At 47.6% G+C, this 20,114-nt stretch overlaps 1 protein-coding gene across 1 annotated transcript in view; it reads left to right on the top strand.

The window, feature by feature from the left end:
- DKK3 (dickkopf WNT signaling pathway inhibitor 3) overlaps positions 1-20,114 on the top strand; it is a 29,239-nt gene that overhangs the window by 1,180 nt on the left and 7,945 nt on the right. Inside the window, exons 2-4 of the mRNA XM_069965069.1 lie at positions 1,449-1,680; positions 6,646-6,774; positions 10,504-10,584. Of these exons, the coding sequence (XP_069821170.1) occupies positions 1,492-1,680; positions 6,646-6,774; positions 10,504-10,584 (399 nt within the window). The 5' untranslated portion in view covers positions 1,449-1,491. The remainder of the gene's footprint in view (positions 1-1,448; positions 1,681-6,645; positions 6,775-10,503; positions 10,585-20,114) is intronic.

Below are 20,114 nucleotides of genomic sequence, written 5' to 3'. Positions count from 1 at the left end.
GCGACTGGTGCATTTGTGTGTGATAAGTGTGTATATGTGTGCAAATGGTGTTTATATGTGTGCAAGAGCAATGTGTCTGTGCCAGGTGTGTATGTGTGATATGTAATAGGTACATATATGTGTGTAATACATATGTGCATATATATATATATATATATATATATATATATATTAGTGTGTGTATACATGTGTTATAGATATGTACATCTCTGATACATGTGTATATGTGCGTGTGATAGGTGTGTGTATATTTGTGATAGATGTATATATGTGTATGTAATATGTGTGTAATGTGTGATAGGTGTAAATATGTCTGATAGGGGTGTGTATATGTGTGTCATAGGTGGCCATATATGTGATAGGTGTCTGTGTGTGTGATAGATGTGTAATAGGTGTGTGTGTGTGATAGATGTGTAATAGGTGTGTGTGTATATGTGTGTATGTATATAGTGTGTGTGTGTGTGTGTGATAGATGTGTAATAGGTGTGTGTGTATATGTGTGTATGTGTATGTATATAGTTTGTGTGTGGTAGATGTGTAATAGGTGTGTGTGTGTATGTGTATGTATATAGTGTGTGTGTGTGTGTGATAGATGTGTAATAGGTGTGTGTGTATATGTGTGTATGTATATAGTTTGTGTGTGATAGATGTGTAATAGGTGTGTGTGAATGTGTATGTATATAGTGTGTGTGATAGATGTGTAATAGGTGTATGTGTATGTATATAGTGTGTATGATAGATGTGTAATAGGTGTGTGTGTATGTATATAGTGTGTGTGTAATAGGTGTGTGTGTATGTATATAGTGTGTGTGTGATAGATGTGTAATAGGTGTGTGTGTATATGTGTGTATGTGTATGTATATAGTGTGTGTGTGATAGATGTGTAATAGGTGTGTGTGGATGTGTATGTATATAGTGTGTGTGTGATAGATGTGTAATAGGTGTGTGTGTATATGTGTGTATGTGTATGTATATAGTGTGTGTGTGATAGATGTGTAATAGGTGTGTGTGGATGTGTATGTATATAGTGTGTGTGATAGATGTGTAATAGGTGTGTGTGTATATGTGTGTATGTATATGTATATAGTGTGTGTGATAGATGTGTAATAGGTGTATGTGTATGTATATAGTGTGTGTGTGATAGATGTGTAATAGGTGTGTGTATGTGAATGTATATAGTATGTGTGTGTGTGTGTGTGTGTGTGATAGATGTGTAATAGGTGTGTGTGTATATGTGTGTATGTATATAGTGTGTGTGTGTGTGATAGATGTGTAATAGGTGTGTGTGAATGTATATAGTGTGTGTGATAGATGTGTAATAGGTGTGTGTGTATATGTGTGTATGTGTATGTATATAGTGTGTGTATAGTTGTGTACATTGAGCACTTGTCACCTAAAGCTGGTGCAAATGTTGATGGTTTTCCACACTTTTCCCCTGTGTTTTGCAGGTATATTCCGTATATTCCGGACTCTCTGCTCACACTTCTGGTCATGAAGCTCCTGGTGATCCTGGTGTCTCTGGGCCTTGTAGCCTGCACCCCGGTACCCGAGGTAACAACGGCCACGCAAGGGCCGGACATGGCCGAGCCCCCGGTCAGGAGAACGCTCAACGACATGTTTGAGGAAGTAGAAGAACTGGTGGAAGACACCCAGAACAAGCTGGAGCATGCTGTGAAAGAGGTAACGGCGGCCTGCAGTACCACACACTGCCTGCGGGGGAGGGGGGCGCTGGGAACCTGCCATGCTGGGAGATAGAGCCACAGGTTGGGGATCACTGCTCCCCAACATCAGTGTGATATATAGGGGGCTGCTATATACAGTGTTATATATAGGTGGCTGCTATATACAGTGTTATATATATATAGGGGGCTGCTGCTATATACAGTGTTATATATATATATAGGGGGCTGCTATATACAGTGTTATATATAGGTGGCTGCTATATACAGTGTTATATATATATAGGGGGCTGCTGCTATATACAGTGTTATATATAGGGGGCTGCTATATTCAGTGTTATATATAGGTGGCTGCTATATACAGTGTTATATATATAGGGGGCTGCTATATACAGTGTTATATATATATAGGGGGCTGCTATATACAGTGTTATATATATATAGGGGGCTGCTATATACAGTGTTATATATAGGGGGCTGCTATATACAGTGTTATATATAGGGGGCTGCTATATACAGTGTTATATATAGGGGGCTGCTATATACAGTGTTATATATATATAGGGGGCTGCTGCTATATACAGTGTTATATATATATAGGGGGCTGCTATATACAGTGTTATATATAGGGGGCTGCTATATACAGTGTTATATATAGGGGGCTGCTATATACAGTGTTATATATAGGGGGCTGCTATATACAGTGTTATATATAGGGGGCTGCTATATACAGTGTTATATATATATAGGGGGCTGCTGCTATATACAGTGTTATATATATATAGGGGGCTGCTATGTACAGTGTTATATATAGGTGGCTGCTATATACAGTGTTATATATATATAGGGGGCTGCTATATACAGTGTTATATATAGGGGGCTGCTATATACAGTGTTATATATAGGGGGCTGCTATATACAGTGATATATATAGGGGGCTGCTATATACAGTGTTATATATATATAGGGGGCTGCTGCTATATACAGTGTTATATATATATAGGGGGCTGCTATGTACAGTGTTATATATAGGTGGCTGCTATATACAGTGTTATATATATATAGGAGGCTGCTGCTATATACAGTGTTATATATAGGGGGCTGCTATATACAGTGTTATATATAGGGGGCTGCTGCTATATACAGTGTTATATATATATATAGGGGGCTGCTATATACAGTGTTATATATATAGGGGGCTGCTGCTATATACAGTGTTATATATAGGTGGCTGCTATATACAGTGTTATATATATATATATATATATAGGGGGCTGCTATATACAGTGTTATATATAGGTGGCTGCTATATACAGTGTTATATATATATAGGGGGCTGCTGCTATATACAGTGTTATATATAGGGGGCTGCTATATACAGTGTGATATATAGGGGCTGCTATATACAGTGTGATATATAGGGGGCTGCTATATACAGTGTTATATATAGGGGGCTGCTGTATACAGTGTTATATATAGGGGGCTGCTATATACAGTGTTATATATATATAGGGGGCTGCTGCTATATACAGTGTTATATATAGGGGGCTGCTATATACAGTGTTATATATAGGGGGCTGCTATATACAGTGTTATATATAGGGGGCTGCTATATACAGTGTTATATATAGGTGGCTGCTATATACAGTGTTATATATAGGGGGCTGCTATATACAGTGTTATATATAGGTGGCTGCTATATACAGTGTTATATATAGGGGGCTGCTATATACAGTGTTATATATAGGGGGCTGCTATATACAGTGTTATATATAGGTGGCTGCTATATACAGTGTTATATATAGGGGGCTGCTATATACAGTGTTATATATAGGGGGCTGCTATATACAGTGTTATATATATATATATATATATATATATAGGGGGCTGCTATATACAGTGTTATATATATATATAGGGGGCTGCTATATACAGTGTTATATATAGGTGGCTGCTATATACAGTGTTATATATATATAGGGGGCTGCTGCTATATACAGTGTTATATATAGGGGGCTGCTATATACAGTGTTATATATAGGTGGCTGCTATATACAGTGTTATATATAGGTGGCTGCTATATACAGTGTTATATATATATAGGGGGCTGCTGCTATATACAGTGTTATATATAGGGGGCTGCTATATACAGTGTTATATATAGGGGGCTGCTATATACAGTGTTATATATAGGGGGCTGCTATATACAGTGTTATATATATATAGGGGGCTGCTGCTATATACAGTGTTATATATAGGGGGCTGCTATATACAGTGTTATATATAGGGGGCTGCTATATACAGTGTTATATATAGGGGGCTGCTATATACAGTGTTATGTATAGGGGGCTGCTATATACAGTGTTATATATAGGGGGCTGCTATATACAGTGTTATATATAGGGGGCTGCTATATACAGTGTTATATATAGGGGGCTGCTATATACAGTGTTATGTATAGGGGGCTGCTATATACAGTGTTATATATAGGGGGCTGCTATAGTAGGTGTCCTATAGATAGCAGGTCTATAACATGTCGTATTGCCATGGCCTATGGCGCCGATATATATGACCCCTTATGTCTCCTGTACAAACTAGAGAAAACAGCTGAATCTGTAGGATGGAGGCCTGATGGCTGCCAGCCTATCTATGGGAGCACTCCGATCTCTACACACCAGCCTGTCTATGGGAGCACTCCGATCTCTACACACCAGTCTGTCTGTGGGAGCACTCCGATCTCTACACACCAGTCTGTCTGTGGGAGCACTCCGATCTCTACACACCAGCCTGTCTGTGGGAGCACTCCGATCTCTACACACACCAGCCTGTCTGTGGGAGCACTCCGATCTCTACACACACCAGCCTGTCTATGGGAGCACTCCGTCCTCTACACACCAGCCTGTCTATGGGAGCACTCCAATCTCTACACACCAGCCTGTCTATGGGAGCACTCCGATCTCTACACACCAGCCTGTCTATGGGAGCACTCCGATCTCTACACACACCAGCCTGTCTATGGGAGCACTCCGATCTCTACACACACCAGCCTGTCTGTGGGAGCACTCCGATCTCTACACACACCAGCCTGTCTATGGGAGCACTTCGTCCTCTACACACCAGCCTGTCTATGGGAGCACTCCAATCTCTACACACCAGCCTGTCTATGGGAGCCCTCCGATCTCTACACACCAGCCTGTCTATGGGAGCACTCCGATCTCTACACACACCAGCCTGTCTATGGGAGCACTCCGATCTCTACACACACCAGCCTGTCTATGGGAGCACTCCGATCTCTACACACACCAGCCTGTCTGTGGGAGCACTCCCATCTCTACACACACCAGCCTGTCTATGGGAGCACTCCGATCTCTACACACCAGCCTGTCTGTGGGAGCACTCCGATCTCTACACACCAGCCTGTCTATGGGAGCACTCCAATCTCTACACACACCAGCCTGTCTATGGGAGCACTCCGTCCTCTACACACCAGCCTGTCTATGGGAGCACTCCGATCTCTACACACACCAGCCTGTCTATGGGAGCACTCCAATCTCTACACACCAGCCTGTCTATGGGAGCACTCCGATCTCTACACACCAGCCTGTCTATGGGAGCACTCCGATCTCTACACACCAGCCTGTCTATGGGAGCACTCCGATCTCTACACACCAGCCTGTCTGTGGGAGCACTCCGATCTCTACACACACCAGCCTGTCTATGGGAGCACTCCGATCTCTACACACACCAGCCTGTCTATGGGAGCACTCCGATCTCTACACACACCAGCCTGTCTGTGGGAGCACTCCCATCTCTACACACACCAGCCTGTCTATGGGAGCACTCCGATCTCTACACACCAGCCTGTCTGTGGGAGCACTCCGATCTCTACACACCAGCCTGTCTATGGGAGCACTCCAATCTCTACACACACCAGCCTGTCTATGGGAGCACTCCGTCCTCTACACACCAGCCTGTCTATGGGAGCACTCCGATCTCTACACACACCAGCCTGTCTATGGGAGCACTCCAATCTCTACACACCAGCCTGTCTATGGGAGCACTCCGATCTCTACACACCAGCCTGTCTATGGGAGCACTCCGATCTCTACACACCAGCCTGTCTATGGGAGCACTCCGATCTCTACACACCAGCCTGTCTGTGGGAGCACTCCGCTCTCTACACACCAGCCTGTCTATGGGAGCACTCCGATCTCTACACACCAGCTCCCATGTGTTCCATCGTATACGGCCGTTAATGAGTTAATTCCGCCTGACTAATTTCCCCCAGACTTCCTATAGGACACGGAGGAATGTCGGATTTTGGGCTCTGATTTTTATCACGTGTTCCTCCCCTCCCCCCCCCCCCCCTCGGATTTTTCTTGGCGGCGTCTTCTATAAAACCTCGGCCGTGTAGGATGAAATAACGGGGCCGACGATTTCCAAAAAGTCACCGCATGGAAAATACCGAGAATGTAAAAAACCCCAAACACCACAAGACCACATGACTCTCCATGAGACACAAAGCAAAGGGAGCCTTAAAGGGCCAGCGCCGCCTGTCTCACATCATAGCACAGTGCATAGCTTCTATGGTAGAGGTGTGCAGAACTACAACTCTCAGCATGCCCTGCTGGAAGTTGTAGTTTTGCAATGGCTGGAGAGCCTGCAGGTATAAGGGCATGCTGGGAGTTGTAGTTTTGCAATAGCTGGAGAGCCTGCAGGTATAAGGGCATGCTGGGAGTTGTAGTTTTGCAATAGCTGGAGAGCCTGCAGGTATGAGGGCATCACAGGGAGATCAGAGTGAGGGTTACATAGTGTGAGTAGTGGTGTTCCCAGCAGCACAGAGTATTTCAGGAGAGGAGTGTAGTCTTGTTAGTGATCCCAGTGTTACAGCAGCACAGAGTATTTCAGGAGTCTCACTGGCTTCTTGTGCTGTTACTTTATTGTGACATCTTTGTGTTTTCTTCAGCTGGAAGCAGAACAAGGAGCCGCCGGCCACCTCTCCCTAAAGGACCTGCCGCCCAACTACCACAACAAGACCGTGAAAGAAACCAAAGTGGGGAACGCCACCATCGTGACCGAGGAGGAAGTCGTCAGGGTAATGGGGGGCCGCAAACACTGGGGTGCAGTCACTGTATACAGGGGGGAGGGGTCCGGTCACTGTATACAGGGGGGAGGGGTCCGGTCACTGTATATAGGGGGAGGGGTCCGGTCACTGTATACAGGGGGGAAGGGTCCGGTCACTGTATATAGGGGGAGGGGTCCGGTCAGTGTATACAGGGGGGAGGGGTCTGGTCACTGTATACAGGGTGGATGGGTCTGGTCACTGTATACAGGGGGGAAGGGTCCAGTCACTGTATACAGGGTGGATGGGTCTGGTCACTGTATACAGGGGGGAGGGGTCTGGTCACTGTATACAGGGGGGAGGGGGTCCGGTCACTGTATACAGGGGGGAGGGTTCCGATCACTATATACAGGGGGGGAGGGGTCCGGTCACTGTATACAGGGGGGAGGGGTCTGGTCACTGTATACAGGGGGGAAGGGTCTGGTCACTGTATACAGGGGGGAAGGGTCTGGTCACTGTATACAGGGGGGAGGGGTCCGGTCACTGTATACAGGGGGGAGGGGGTCCGGTCACTGTATACAGGGGGGGAGGGGTCCGATCACTGTATACAGGGGGCAGGGGTATGGAACGGGGGGAGGGGTCTGGTCAGGGCCGGTTTTAGACAAAATGTGGCCCTGGGCAAAGTTGAAGGTGGGGCCCCAAATGCTAAAACATTGTAGCAGCAATTTAAGGTCCCGATACTTTTTTGTCAGCGGTTGGCGCGCTGCTCGAGGTGGGGTGGATCTTCTGTGACCTTAAATAAGACCCCTCTGTGCCCTATATAGTAGGTAGGTCCCTCTGTGCCTCCATAGTACATATAGTCGGTATCCCTCTGTAGGTAATTCTTCTGGTAGTTACCTCCACCACCCAGTATGTAGTATCCACCAATATAGGAGGCATCTCACTGTAGGTTTTACACCTGTTAGCTAGCCCCCTGATAGTTGCCCCCTCAGCAGATAGCAGCTCCCCTGATAGTTGCCCCCTCAGCAGATAGCAGCTCCCCTGATAGTTGCCCCCTCAGCAGATAGCATCTCCCCTGTTCCCCCCCCCCCAGCACATAGCATCTCCCCTGTTCCCCCCCCCCCCAGCACATAGCATCTCCACTGATAGTTGCCCCCTCAGCAGATAGCATCTCCACTGATAGTTAAATGCCCCCCCGCCCCCAGCACATAGCATCTCCACTGATAGTTAAATGCCCCCCCGCCCCCAGCACATAGCATCTCCTAGGGCTGGGGTGATGTGGGCAAAAAATAAAATCTCGTTTTTTCTTTTCTCGATTTTTTTTATTTATTTTTTGATGGGTGTAGTAGTATAGGCATAGTGGATAAGGGGTGTAGCAATAGTAGAAGCATATAAGATGAGGGGTGTAGTAGTAGATAAGGGGAGTAGCCGTTTTGGGAGTAGTAGTAGTATCAGGAGTGGAGGTAATAATAGCAATGGTAGTAGAGCAGTATTGGGGGTAGTAGTAGAGCAGTATTGGGGGTAGTAGTAGAGCAGTATTGGGGGTAGTAGTAGAGCAGTATTGGGGGTAGTATTAGAGCAGTATTGGGGGTAGTAGTAGAGCAGTATTGGGGTAGTAGTAGAGCAGTATTAGGAGTAGTATTGGGGGTAGTAGTAGGGCAGTATGGGGGTAGTAGTATAGCAGTATTGGGGGTAGTAGTAGAGCAGTATTGGGGGTAGTAGTAGAGCAGTATTAGGAGTAGTATTGGGGGTAGTAGTAGGGCAGTATGGGGGTAGTAGTAGAGCAGTATTGGGGGTAGTAGTAGAGCAGTATTAGGAGTAGTAGTAGGGCAGCATTGGGAGTAGTAGTAGAGCAGTATTAGGAGTAGTATTGGGGTAGTAATAGGGCAGTATTTGTGGTAGTAGTAGAGCAGTATTGGGAGTAGTATTGGGGGTAGTAGTAGGGCAGTATTGGGGGTAGTAGAGCAGTATTTGGAGTAGTATTGGGGGTAATAGTAGGGCACTATTGGGGGTAGTAGTAGGGCAGTATTAGGAGTAGTATTGGGGGTAATAGTAGGGCACTATTGGGGGTAGTAGTAGAGCAATATTAGGAGTAGTATTGGGGGTAGTAGTAGGGCACTACTGGGGGTAGTAGTAGGGCAGTATTAGGAGTAGTATTGGGGGTAGTAGTAGGGCACTATTGGGGGTAATAGTAGAGCAGTATTAGGAGTAGTATTGGGGGTAATAGAAGTGCACTACTGGGGGTAGTAGTAGGGCACTATTGGGGGTAGTAGTAGAGCAATATTAGGAGTAGTATTGGGGGTAGTAGTAGGGCACTACTGGGGGTAGTAGTAGGGCAGTATTAGGAGTAGTATTGAGGTAGTAGTAAGGCACTATTGGGGGTAGTAGTAGAGCAGTATTAGGAGTAGTATTGATGGTGGTAGTAGTAGGGCACTATTGGGGGTAGTAGTAGAGCAGTATTAGGAGTAGTATTGGGGGTAGTAGTAGAGCAGTATTAGGAGTAGTATTGATGGTGGTAGTAGTAGGGCACTATTGGGGGTAATAGTAGGGCAGTATTAGGAGTAGTATTGGGGTAGTAGTAGGGCACTATTGGGGGTAATAGTAGGGCAGTATTAGGAGTAGTATTGGGGGTAGTAGTAGAGCAGTATTCGGAGTAGTATTGGGGGTAGTAGTAGAGCAGAGGAGAGATATGGGGGTACTTTATCATACAGGATACTGTGTGATTCAGCACCCACCTCCATCATGTACTGCTCAGGGCCTGGTGCCCATAGATACAGAGGGAGGAGGGCCCTGAACAGTATATGGTGGAAGGGGGGACTGCATCATACAAGATCCCCTGCCCCCTTCCTGTATACTGTTCGCTAGGCTAGTATATGGGGAGGGGGTTACTGTTTTATAAAGACACCCGAGGCTCCGCCCACCCGCGGCCGTAAGCACCGCCCCCTGGCCGCAAGTCCCGCCCCCAGTCTCCGTGACCTCTAACCCCCCCCCCCCCCCCCCTCTATTTCTTTACCTGGGCTTGCCGTTCCTCCTCTTCTGTAGGGCACAGGCAGCCTGCAGGAGGGGCGCTCCGTCCTCACAGCTCAGCTCCTTCCTTCATTAGTGGAGCAGGGGAGCTGCTTGTGCTGCTCTGCTTCCTGCTCCACTAATGAAGGAAGGAGCTAGGGGGCCCCTGGGGGATGGGGGCCCTGGGCAAGTGCCTACTTTGCCCCCCCCTAACGCCGGCCCTGGGTCTGGTTACTGTATATAGAGGGGAGGGGTCCGGTCACTGTATACAGGGGGGAAGGGTCTGGTCACTGTATACAGGGGGGAAGGGTCTGGTCACTGTATACAGGGGGGGGGGCAGGGGTCTGGTCACTGTATACAGGGGGGAATGGTCTGGTCACTATATACAGGGGGGAAGGGTCTGGTCACTGTATACAGGGGGCAGGGGTCTGAGCCGGGCTGTGTTGGGTACTGTCGGGGTGCATTGGGCACTGCAGTAGTATCCCGCTCGGGTAGCTTGGATATTAGCACTTAGTAGTTACTTCCAGAAGGTTCTGCATTAGATCAGTCTTCTCCAACTTGAGGCTTTCCAGCTGTTGCAAAACAACAACTCCCAGCATGCCCCAGGAGCCAGAAGCTGGAGAGCACCAGTGTGTTACTTTGTGTCCAGTTGTTTCCCCCAGGTTTCTGGTTGCCTGGTAACACACCTGATTACAGAACATCTAATGATACATTATAGATCTATCCGCCATCTCCTTATATTGTTTCTTCCTGCAGGAAACCGACAACAAAACCGGATCCACTTACATCTCTAAGACGATTGTATCAAAACTGAAGCACGGAGACAAGGAGGGACACGTAAGTCTGAGTATACGGGGACTGAACTATGGCGCTATACAGGTATACAGCTCTATGGTGATCTGGTGAAATCCCACATTACCATAAAGCAGCTGCTGCGGTGATGGTGGCTCAAGTATGATCTGTACACAGTGATGCTGCTGCGGTGCTAGAGGGGCAGGTATAATATGTACATAGTGATGCTGCTGCGGTGCTAGAGGGGCAGGTATAATCTGTATATAGTGATGCTGCTGCGGTGCTAGAGGGGCAGGTATAATCTGTACATAGTGATGCTGCTGCGCTGCAAGAGGGGCAGGTATAATCTGTACATAGTGATGCTGCTGCGGTGCTAGAGGGGCAGGTATAATCTGTATATAGTGATGCTGCTGTGGTGCTAGAGGGGCAGGTATAATCTGTACATAGTGATGCTGCTGCGGTGCTAGAGGGTTAGGTATAATCTGTACATAATGACGCTGATGCAGTGCTATAGGGGCAGGTATAATCTGTATATAGTGATGCTGCTGCAGTGCTGGAGGGGCAGGTATAATCTGTACACAGTGATGCTGCTGCGGTGCTACAGGGGGAGGTATAATCTGTATATAGTGATGCTGCTGCAGTGCTAGAGGGGCAGGTATAATCTGTACATAGTGATGCTGCTGTGGTGCTATAGGGGCAGGTATAATCTGTATATAGTGATGCTGCTGTGGTGCTACGGGGGGAGGTATAATCTGTACATAGAGACGCTGCTGCGGGGCTAGAGGGTCAGGTATAATCTGTACATAGAGATGCTGATGCGGTGCTATGGGGCAGGTATAATCTGTATATAGTGATGCTGATGCGATGCTATAGGGGCAGGTATAATCTGTATATAGTGATGCTGCTGCAGTGCTGGAGGGGCAGGTATAATCTGTACACAGTGATGCTGCTGCAATGCTGGAGGGGCAGGTATAATCTGTACACAGTGATGCTGCTGCGGTGATAGAGGGGCAGGTATAATCTGTACATAGTGATGCTGCTGCGGTGCTATAGGGTCAGGTATAATCTGTACATAGTGATGCTGCTGCGGTGCTACAGGGGCAGGTATAATCTGTACATAGTGATGCTGCTGCGGTGCTAGAGGGGCAGGTATAATCTGTACATAGTGGCAGTGCTAGAGGAGCAGGTATAATCTGTACACAGTGATGCTGCTGCGGTGCTAGAGGGGCAGGTATAATCTGTACATAGTGATGCTGCTGCGGTGCTATAGGGGCAGGTATAATCTGTACATAGTGATGCTGCTGCGGTGCTAGAGGGGCAGGTATAATCTGTACACAGTGATGCTGCTGCGGTGCTAAAGGGGCAGGTATAATCTGTACATAGTGATGCTGCTGCGGTGCTACAGGGGCAGGTATAATCTGTACATAGTGACGCTGCTGCGGTGCTAGAGGGGCAGGTATAATCTGTACATAGTGGCAATGCTAGAGGAGCAGGTATAATCTGTACATAGTGATGCTGCTGCGGTGCTACAGGGGCAGGTATAATCTGTACACAGTGATGCTGCTGCGGTGCTAAAGGGGCAGGTATAATCTGTACATAGTGATGCTGCTGCGGTGCTACAGGGGCAGGTATAATCTGTACATAGTGATGCTGCTGCGGTGCTAGAGGGGCAGGTATAATCTGTACATAGTGGCAATACTAGAGGAGCAGGTATAATCTGTACATAGTGATGCTGCTGCGGTGCTAGAGGGGCAGGTATAATCTGTACATAGTGATGCTGCTGCAGTGCTGAAGAGGTAGGTATAATCTGTTTATAAAGATGCTGCTGCGGGGGGGGGGGGGGGGGGTTAGGTATAATCTGTACATAGTGATGCTGGTGTGGGGGGGTAGGTATAATCTGTACATAGTGATGCTCCTGCAGTGCTAGAGGGGCAGGTATAATCTGTACATAGTGATGCTGCTACGGTGCTAGAGGGTCAGGTATAATCTGTACACAGTGATGCTGCTGAGCTGCAAGAGGGGCAGGTATAATCTGTACATAGTGATGTTGCTGCGGTGCTAAAGGGGCAGGTATAATCTGTACACAGTGATGCTGCTGCGGTGCTACAGGGGCAGGTATAATCTGTACATAGTGATGCTGCTGCGGTGCTACAGGGGCAGGTATAATCTGTACATAGTGGCAGTGCTAGAGGAGCAGGTATAATCTGTACATAGTGATGCTGCTGCGGTGCTAGAGGGGCAGGTATAATCTGTACACAGTGATGCTGCTGCGGTGCTAGAGGGGCAAGTATAAACTGTATAGGGTGACGCTGCTTCGGTGCTAGAGGAGAGGTATAATCTGTACATAGTGATGCTGCTGCGGTGATAGAGGGGAGGTATAATCTGTACATAGTGATGCTGGTTTGGTGCTGGTGGCTTCAGGTATAATCTGTACATAGTGATGCTGCTGCGGTGCTAGAGGGGCAGGTATAATCTGTATATAGTGATGCTGATGTGGTGCTATAGGGGCAGGTATAATCTGTATATAGTGATGCTGCTGCAGTGCTGGAGGGGCAGGTATAATCTGTACACAGTGATGCTGCTGCGGTGCTAGAGGGGCAGGTATAATCTGTACATAGTAATGCTGCTGCGGTGCTACAGGGGCAGGTATAATCTGTATATAGTGATGCTGCTGCGGTGCTAGAGGAGCAGGTATAATCTGTACACAGTGATGCTGCTGCGGTGCTAGAGGGGCAGGTATAATCTGTACATAGTCATGCTGATGCGGTGCTAGAGGTGCAGGTATAATCTGTACATAGTGATGCTGATGCAGTGCTGGAGGGGCAGGTATAATCTGTACACAGTGATGCTGCTGCGTTGCTGGAGGGGCAGGTATAATCTGTACATAGTGATGCTGCTGCGGGGCTAGAGGGTTAGGTATAATCTGTACATAGTGATGCTGCTGCGGTGCTAGAGGGTTAGGTATAATCTGTATATAGAAATGCTGCTGCGGTGCTGGAGGGACATGTATAATCTGTACACAGTGATGCTGCTGCAGTGCTGGAGGGTTAGGTATAATTTGTATATAGTGATGCTGCTGCGGTGATAGAGGGCCAGGTATAATCTGTACATAGGGATGCTGCTGCGGTGCTGGAGGGGCAGGTATAATCTGTACATAGTGATGCTGCTGCGGTGCTATAGGGTCAGGTATAATCTGTACATAGTGATGCTGCTGCGGTGCTATAGGGTCAGCTATAATCTGTACATAGTGATGCTGCTGCGGTGCTAGAGGGGCAGGTATAATCTGTACATAGTGATGCTGCTGCGGTGCTACAGCGGCAGGTATAATCTGTACACAGTGATGCTGCTACGGTGCTGAAGAGGCAGGTATAATCTGTTTATAATGATGCTGCTGCGGGGGGGGGGGTTAGGTATAATCTGTACATAGTGATGCTGCTGTGGGGGGGGGGTAGGTATAATCTGTACATAGTGATGCTCCTGCAGTGCTACAGGGGCAGGTATAATCTGTACATAGTGATGCTGCTGCGGTGCTAGAGGGTCAGGTATAATCTGTACACAGTGATGCTGCTGCGCTGCAAGAGGGGCAGGTATAATCTGTACATAGTAAAGCTTCTGCGGTGCTAAAGGGGCAGGTATAATCTGTACACAGTGATGCTGCTGCGGTACTGGAGGCTTCAGGTATAATCTGTACATAGTGATGCTGCTGTGGTGCTAGAGGGGCAGGTATAATCTGTACATAGTGATGCTGCTGTGGTGCTAGAGGGGCAGGTATAATCTGTACATAGTGATGCTGCTGCGGTGCTAGAGGGGCAGGTATAATCTGTACATAGTGACGCTGCTGCGGTGCTGGAGGGGCAGGTATAATCTGTACATAGTGACGCTGCTGCGGTGCTGGAGGGGCAGGTATAATCTGTACATAGTGACGCTGCTGCGGTGCTGGAGGGGCAGGTATAATCTGTACATAGTGACGCTGCTGCGGTGCTAGAGGGTCAGGTATAATCTGTACACAGTGATGCTGCTGCGCTGCAAGAGGGGCAGGTATAATCTGTACACAGTGATGTTGCTGCGGTGCTAGAGGGGAGGTATAATCTGTACATAGTGATGCTGCTGCGGTGCTAGAGGGGAGGTATAATCTGTACACAGTAATGCTGCTGCGGTGCTAGAGGGGCAGGTTTAATCTGTACATAGTGATGCTGCTGCGGTGCTATAGGGGCAGGTATAATCTGTACATAGAGATGTTGCTGTGGGGCTAGAGGGACAGGTATAATCTGTACATAGTGATGCTGCTGCGGTGCTAGAGGGGCAGGTATAATCTGTACATAATGATGCTGCTGCAGTGCTAAAGGGGCAGGTATAATCTGTATATAGTGATGCTGCTGCGGTGCTAGAGGGGCAGGTATAATCTGTACACAGTGGTGCTGCTGCGGTGCTAGAGGGGAGGTATAATCTGTACACAGTGATGCTGCTGCGGTGCTAGAGGGGCAGGTATAATCTGTACATAGTGATGCTGCTGCGGTGCTATAGGGGCAGGTATAATCTGTACATAGTGATGCTGCTGCGGTGCTATAGGGTCAGGTATAATCTGTACACAGTGATGCTGCTGCGGTGCTAGAGGGGCAGGTATAATCTGTACACAGTGATGCTGCTGCGGTGCTATAGGGGCAGGTATAATCTGTACACAGTGATGCTGCTGCGGTGCTGGAGTGTTAGGTATAATCTGTACATAGTGATGCTGCTGCGGTGCTATAGGGGCAGGTATAATCTGTACACAGTGATGCTGCTTTGGTGCTGGTGGGTGAGGTGTAATCTGCACTATGTGACGCTGCGGTGCCGGCAGCTTCTGTTAAGCAATGGGTTAGAGTGGCTATCTATAACGGTGGTGGCTGGCCACTGATTACCCCTATACTACTGTCTGGGCTCTGCAGAAGCTTCGTTGCTCTGTGTCGGTGGTTGCTCTTTGCTGCTATTATTATTGTTATTATATAGTAGCAGTCATTTTTCCTTACAAAACTTCTTGGCTCCAAACTTTCCGGATAAATCCTCCGCAACTGAACCTGTTACTGCTTCCACCCACAGTCGCTGCACAGGAATAAAACCGCCTCAGAGGTGGAATGGATAACACCCATGGACTTTCTCATTAGACTCAGGTGCCTCCTTTCTCTGGGAGAGGACTGCGAGGATCTGGATCTGGTGGAACCAAATGTTTTGGCCATGGAGGACAAGGAGACACACGGAGAGCACGAGAATGTAGAATAAAAGCACAAACTGCCCCAATACCATACCAATAAAATCCCATCAACTCACAACCACGTCTCATCATTACATTATATAGCACATGAATAGTATTACAGTATTATATTCTTGTATATAGGAGCAGTATTATAGTAGTTATATTCCTGTATATAGGAGCAGTATTATAGTAGTTATATTCCTGTATATAGGAGCAGTATTATAGTAGTTATATCCCTGTATATAGGAGCAGTATAATAGTAGTATATTCCTGTATATAGGAGCAGTATTATAGTAGTTATATTCCTGTATATAGGGAGCAGTATTATAGTAGTTATATTCCTGTATATAGGAGCAGTATTATAGTAATTATATTCTTGTATATAGGAGCAGTATTATAGTAGCTATATTCCTGTATATAGGAGCAGTATTATAGTAGTTATATCCCTGTATATAGGGGCAGTATTATAGTAGTTATATTCCTGTATATAGGAGTAGTATTATAGTAGTTATATTCCTGTATATAGGAGCAGTATTATAGTAGTTATATTCATGTATATAGGGAGCAGTATTATAGTAGTTATATTCCTGTATATAGGAGCAGTATTATAGTAGTATATTCCTGTATATAGGAGGCAGTATTATAGTAGTTATATTCCTATATATAGGAGCAGTATTATAGTAGTTATATCCCTGTATATAGGAGCAGTATTATAGTAGTTATATCCCTGTATATAGGGAGCAGTATTATAGTAGTTATATTCCTGTATATAGGGAGCAGTATTATACTAGTTATATTCCTGTATATAGGGGGCAGTATTATAGTAGTTATATTCCTGTATATAGGGGGCAGTATTATAGTAGTTATATTCCTGTATATAGGGGGCAGTATTATAGTAGTATATTCCTGTATATAGGAGCAGTATTATAGTAGTTATATCCCTGTATATAGGAGCAGTATTATAGTAGTTATATTCCTGTATATAGGAGCAGTATTATAGTAGTTATATTCCTGTATATAGGAGCAGTATAATAGTAGTATATTCCTGTATATAGGAGCAGTATAATAGTAGTATATTCCTGTATATAGGAGCAGTATTATAGTAGTATATTCCTGTATATAGGAGCAGTATTATAGTAGTTATATCCCTGTATATAGGGGGCAGTATTATAGTAGTTATATTCCTGTATATAGGAGCAGTATTATAGTAGTTATATCCCTGTATATAGGGGGCAGTATTATAGTAGTTATATTCCTGTATATAGGAGCAGTATTATAGTAGTATATTCCTGTATATAGGAGCAGTATTATAGTAGTATATCCCTGTATATAGGAGCAGTATTATAGTAGTCGTCAGCTTTGTGGATTGTCTCGGTCTCGGTGTGATGGTAACAGATGGGACAATAATCTCTCATCTCCGGTCCTGGTGTTCCTGGCTGTGATCTCTCGGTGATGAGACTTCAGGATGTGACCCGGCCATATGTGATGGTGGTGACTTAATCTTCTTCATCCTCTTGTATATTCAGTATCTGGGATTTTAGCTTCGGTCTCCACATTATGGCTTCTGTGTTCTGCTGAATAGAAGGAAATGTAACTTGTGAGTAGCGAATGGTTGCTGCACTCCTGGATAATAAGTCAGGGAGGTGTGAGAGTAATGGGGGGGGGAGACGTTCTCCATGTCCGGATGTGACTCCCCACATACTCTGCCATCATTCCTTCTGTGATTAGAGGGTGAGATGTGACAACACTCCTGCGACACCCAGGGGCGGTCTTGGCATTTCTGGGGCCCCAAGCGAAGTTATGTCTGGGGCCCCCCCCTCGACATGCGTTCCAAAACAATAGACCGCTGTGTGTTGCCCCCAGTAGTATATACCCCTTGTGTGCTACCGCCAGTAATATATACTCCTTGTGTGCTGCCCCCAGTAGTATATACCCGTTTGCTTCCCCCAGTAGTATATAGACCCCTGTGTGTTCCCCCAGTTATATATAGCCCCCCGTGTGCTCCCCCAGAAGTATATAGACCTCCCGTGGGCTGCCCCAGTTGTATATAGACCCCCTGTGTGCTGCCCCCAGTTGTATATACCCCCTGTGTTCTCCCCCACTAGTGTATAGGCCCCCTGTGTGCTCCCCCACTTAGATATAGACCTCCTGTGTGCTCCCCCACTTGGATATAGACCCCTGTGTTCTCCTTCAGTAGTATATAAACCCCCTGTGTGGTTCCCGCAGTAGTATATAGACCCCCTGTGTGCCCCACCAGTATTATATAGACCCCTTGTGTGCTGGCCCAGTAGTATACAGACCCCTGTGTGCTCCCCCAGTTATATATAGACCACCTGTGTGCCTCGCAAGTAGTATATAGACCCCCTGTATGTTCCCCCAGTAGTATATAAACCCCCTGTGTGCCCCACCAGTAGTATATAGACCCCTGTGTGCTCCCCCAGTAATATATAGCCCCCCTGTGTGCTCCCCCACTTGGATATAGACCTCCTGTGTGCTCTCCAAGTTGTATATAGACCCCATTCTGCTGCCCCAAGTAGTATATAGACCCCCTGTGTGTTGCCCCCAGTAGTATATAGACCCCTCTGTGAAGCCCCAGTAGTCTATAGCCCCCCTGTGTGCTCCCCCTATTTATATATACCCCCGATGTGCGCTCCCCCAGTTAAACAGACCCCTGTGTGCTCCCCCTCCCATATAGTATATAACACAATAAAACAAACACTTATACTCACCTGGGTCCGGGCGTCTCCTCTTCTCTTCACTCTTATGGCCGCAGGAAGGGTTTTCCCTGCGATCACAAGAGGCCGCACTCCCTTAGTCCTGGCTCCGATGCTCCAGTGATGTCACTGGAGCGCCGTCACCACAAGGACAAAGCTGCCACTTGTGACCGCAGGGAAAACCCCTCCTGCGGCCACAAGAGTGACTGACAGGAAGGGGGCCAATGTCTCCCGCCCTGTCAGTGCTGCTGCATGTAACTATGAGCGCTCATTACCAGTGCTCATAGTTACAGTTCAGATGGCAGCAGCGAGCGGGGCAGCGGCCCTGTCCAGCGGTCTTGAGCACAAGAGCGGGGCGTGGGGGCCCCCCTGGGTGTTGGGGGCCCCAAGCGATCGCTTGGGGTGCTTGGTGCCAAAGACCGCCACTGGCGACACCTTCACATCCCGAGGACCTGCAGCCTGGATATACCTGGGGGCCCAGATACTTTATAGAGGTATAATGTTCAGTATGATGATCTTACTGGGAATGGACATCTCCGCGACCCTCAGTAACTTCTCCTGGCAGTCTCTCTCCCTGCTGGTACCAGTGAAGCATCAGGACCATCTCTGCACCCCCTGTAGTTGCACCCCTCCTCTGCAGCCCCTGTAGTTGCACCCCTCCTCTGTGTGCCCTGTAGTTGCTTCCCTCCCCTGCGCCCTCTGTAGTTGCACCCCTCCTCTGTGGCCCCTGTAGTTGCACCCCTCCTCTGCGGCCCCTGTAGTTGCACCCCTCCTCTGTGTGCCCTGTAGTTGCACCCCTCCTCTGTGTGCCCTGTAGTTGCACCCCTCCTCTGTGTGCCCTGTAGTTGCACCCCTCCTCTGTGTGCCCTGTAGTTGCACCCCTCCTCTGTGTGCCCTGTAGTTGCACCCCTCCTCTGCGGCCCCTGTAGTTGCACCCCTCCTCTGCAGCCCCTGTAGTTGCACCTCTGTGCCCCCTGTAGTTGCACCCCTCCTCTGTGTGCCCTGTAGTTGCACCCCTCCTCTGTGTGTCCTGTAGTTGCACCCCTCCTCTGTGTGCCCTGTAGTTGCACCCCTCCTCTGTGTGCCCTGTAGTTGCACCCCCTCCCTCCCGCCCCTGTTCCGGTAGGCCAGTATAGGAGTCAATGATTAGGGACGTGTTCTCATTTAGAGTCAGGACGAGCAGTGATTATAAATGAGAATCTTCTTCCTTTAATAAGAAGCATATATATAATTCATCTGCCGCCGGCAGGCATTGCTGTCACTGTGCTGTCACCCGTCGCCAGTGCTGTGTGTGATGGGATCTGCAGCTTCCAGCCGGGACACTGTGACTCACCAGGTGTCTGGTGTTCATGGCAGCTCTGGAGTGGGCGAGACCCTGGCCCTTAAAGGGCCCGCACATCTGATGTAGGAGATGGCATCTAGGGGGCGAGACCCTGACCCTTAAAGGGCCCGCACACACGATGAAGGAGATGGCATCTAGGGGGCGAGACCCTGACCCTTAAAGGGCCCGCACATCTGATGTAGGAGATGGCATCTAGGGGGCGAGACCCTGACCCTTAAAGGGCCCGCACACCTGATGTAGGAGATGGCATCTAGGGGGCGAGACCCTGACCCTTAAAGGGCCCGCACAC

The sequence above is a fragment of the Dendropsophus ebraccatus genome, chromosome 4 (assembly GCF_027789765.1).
Source record: "Dendropsophus ebraccatus isolate aDenEbr1 chromosome 4, aDenEbr1.pat, whole genome shotgun sequence".
In the NCBI taxonomy this organism is placed as follows: Eukaryota; Metazoa; Chordata; class Amphibia; order Anura; family Hylidae; genus Dendropsophus; species Dendropsophus ebraccatus.
Note: the sequence above shows the minus strand (reverse complement) of the source record. Positions and strands in the feature narration are given on the sequence as shown.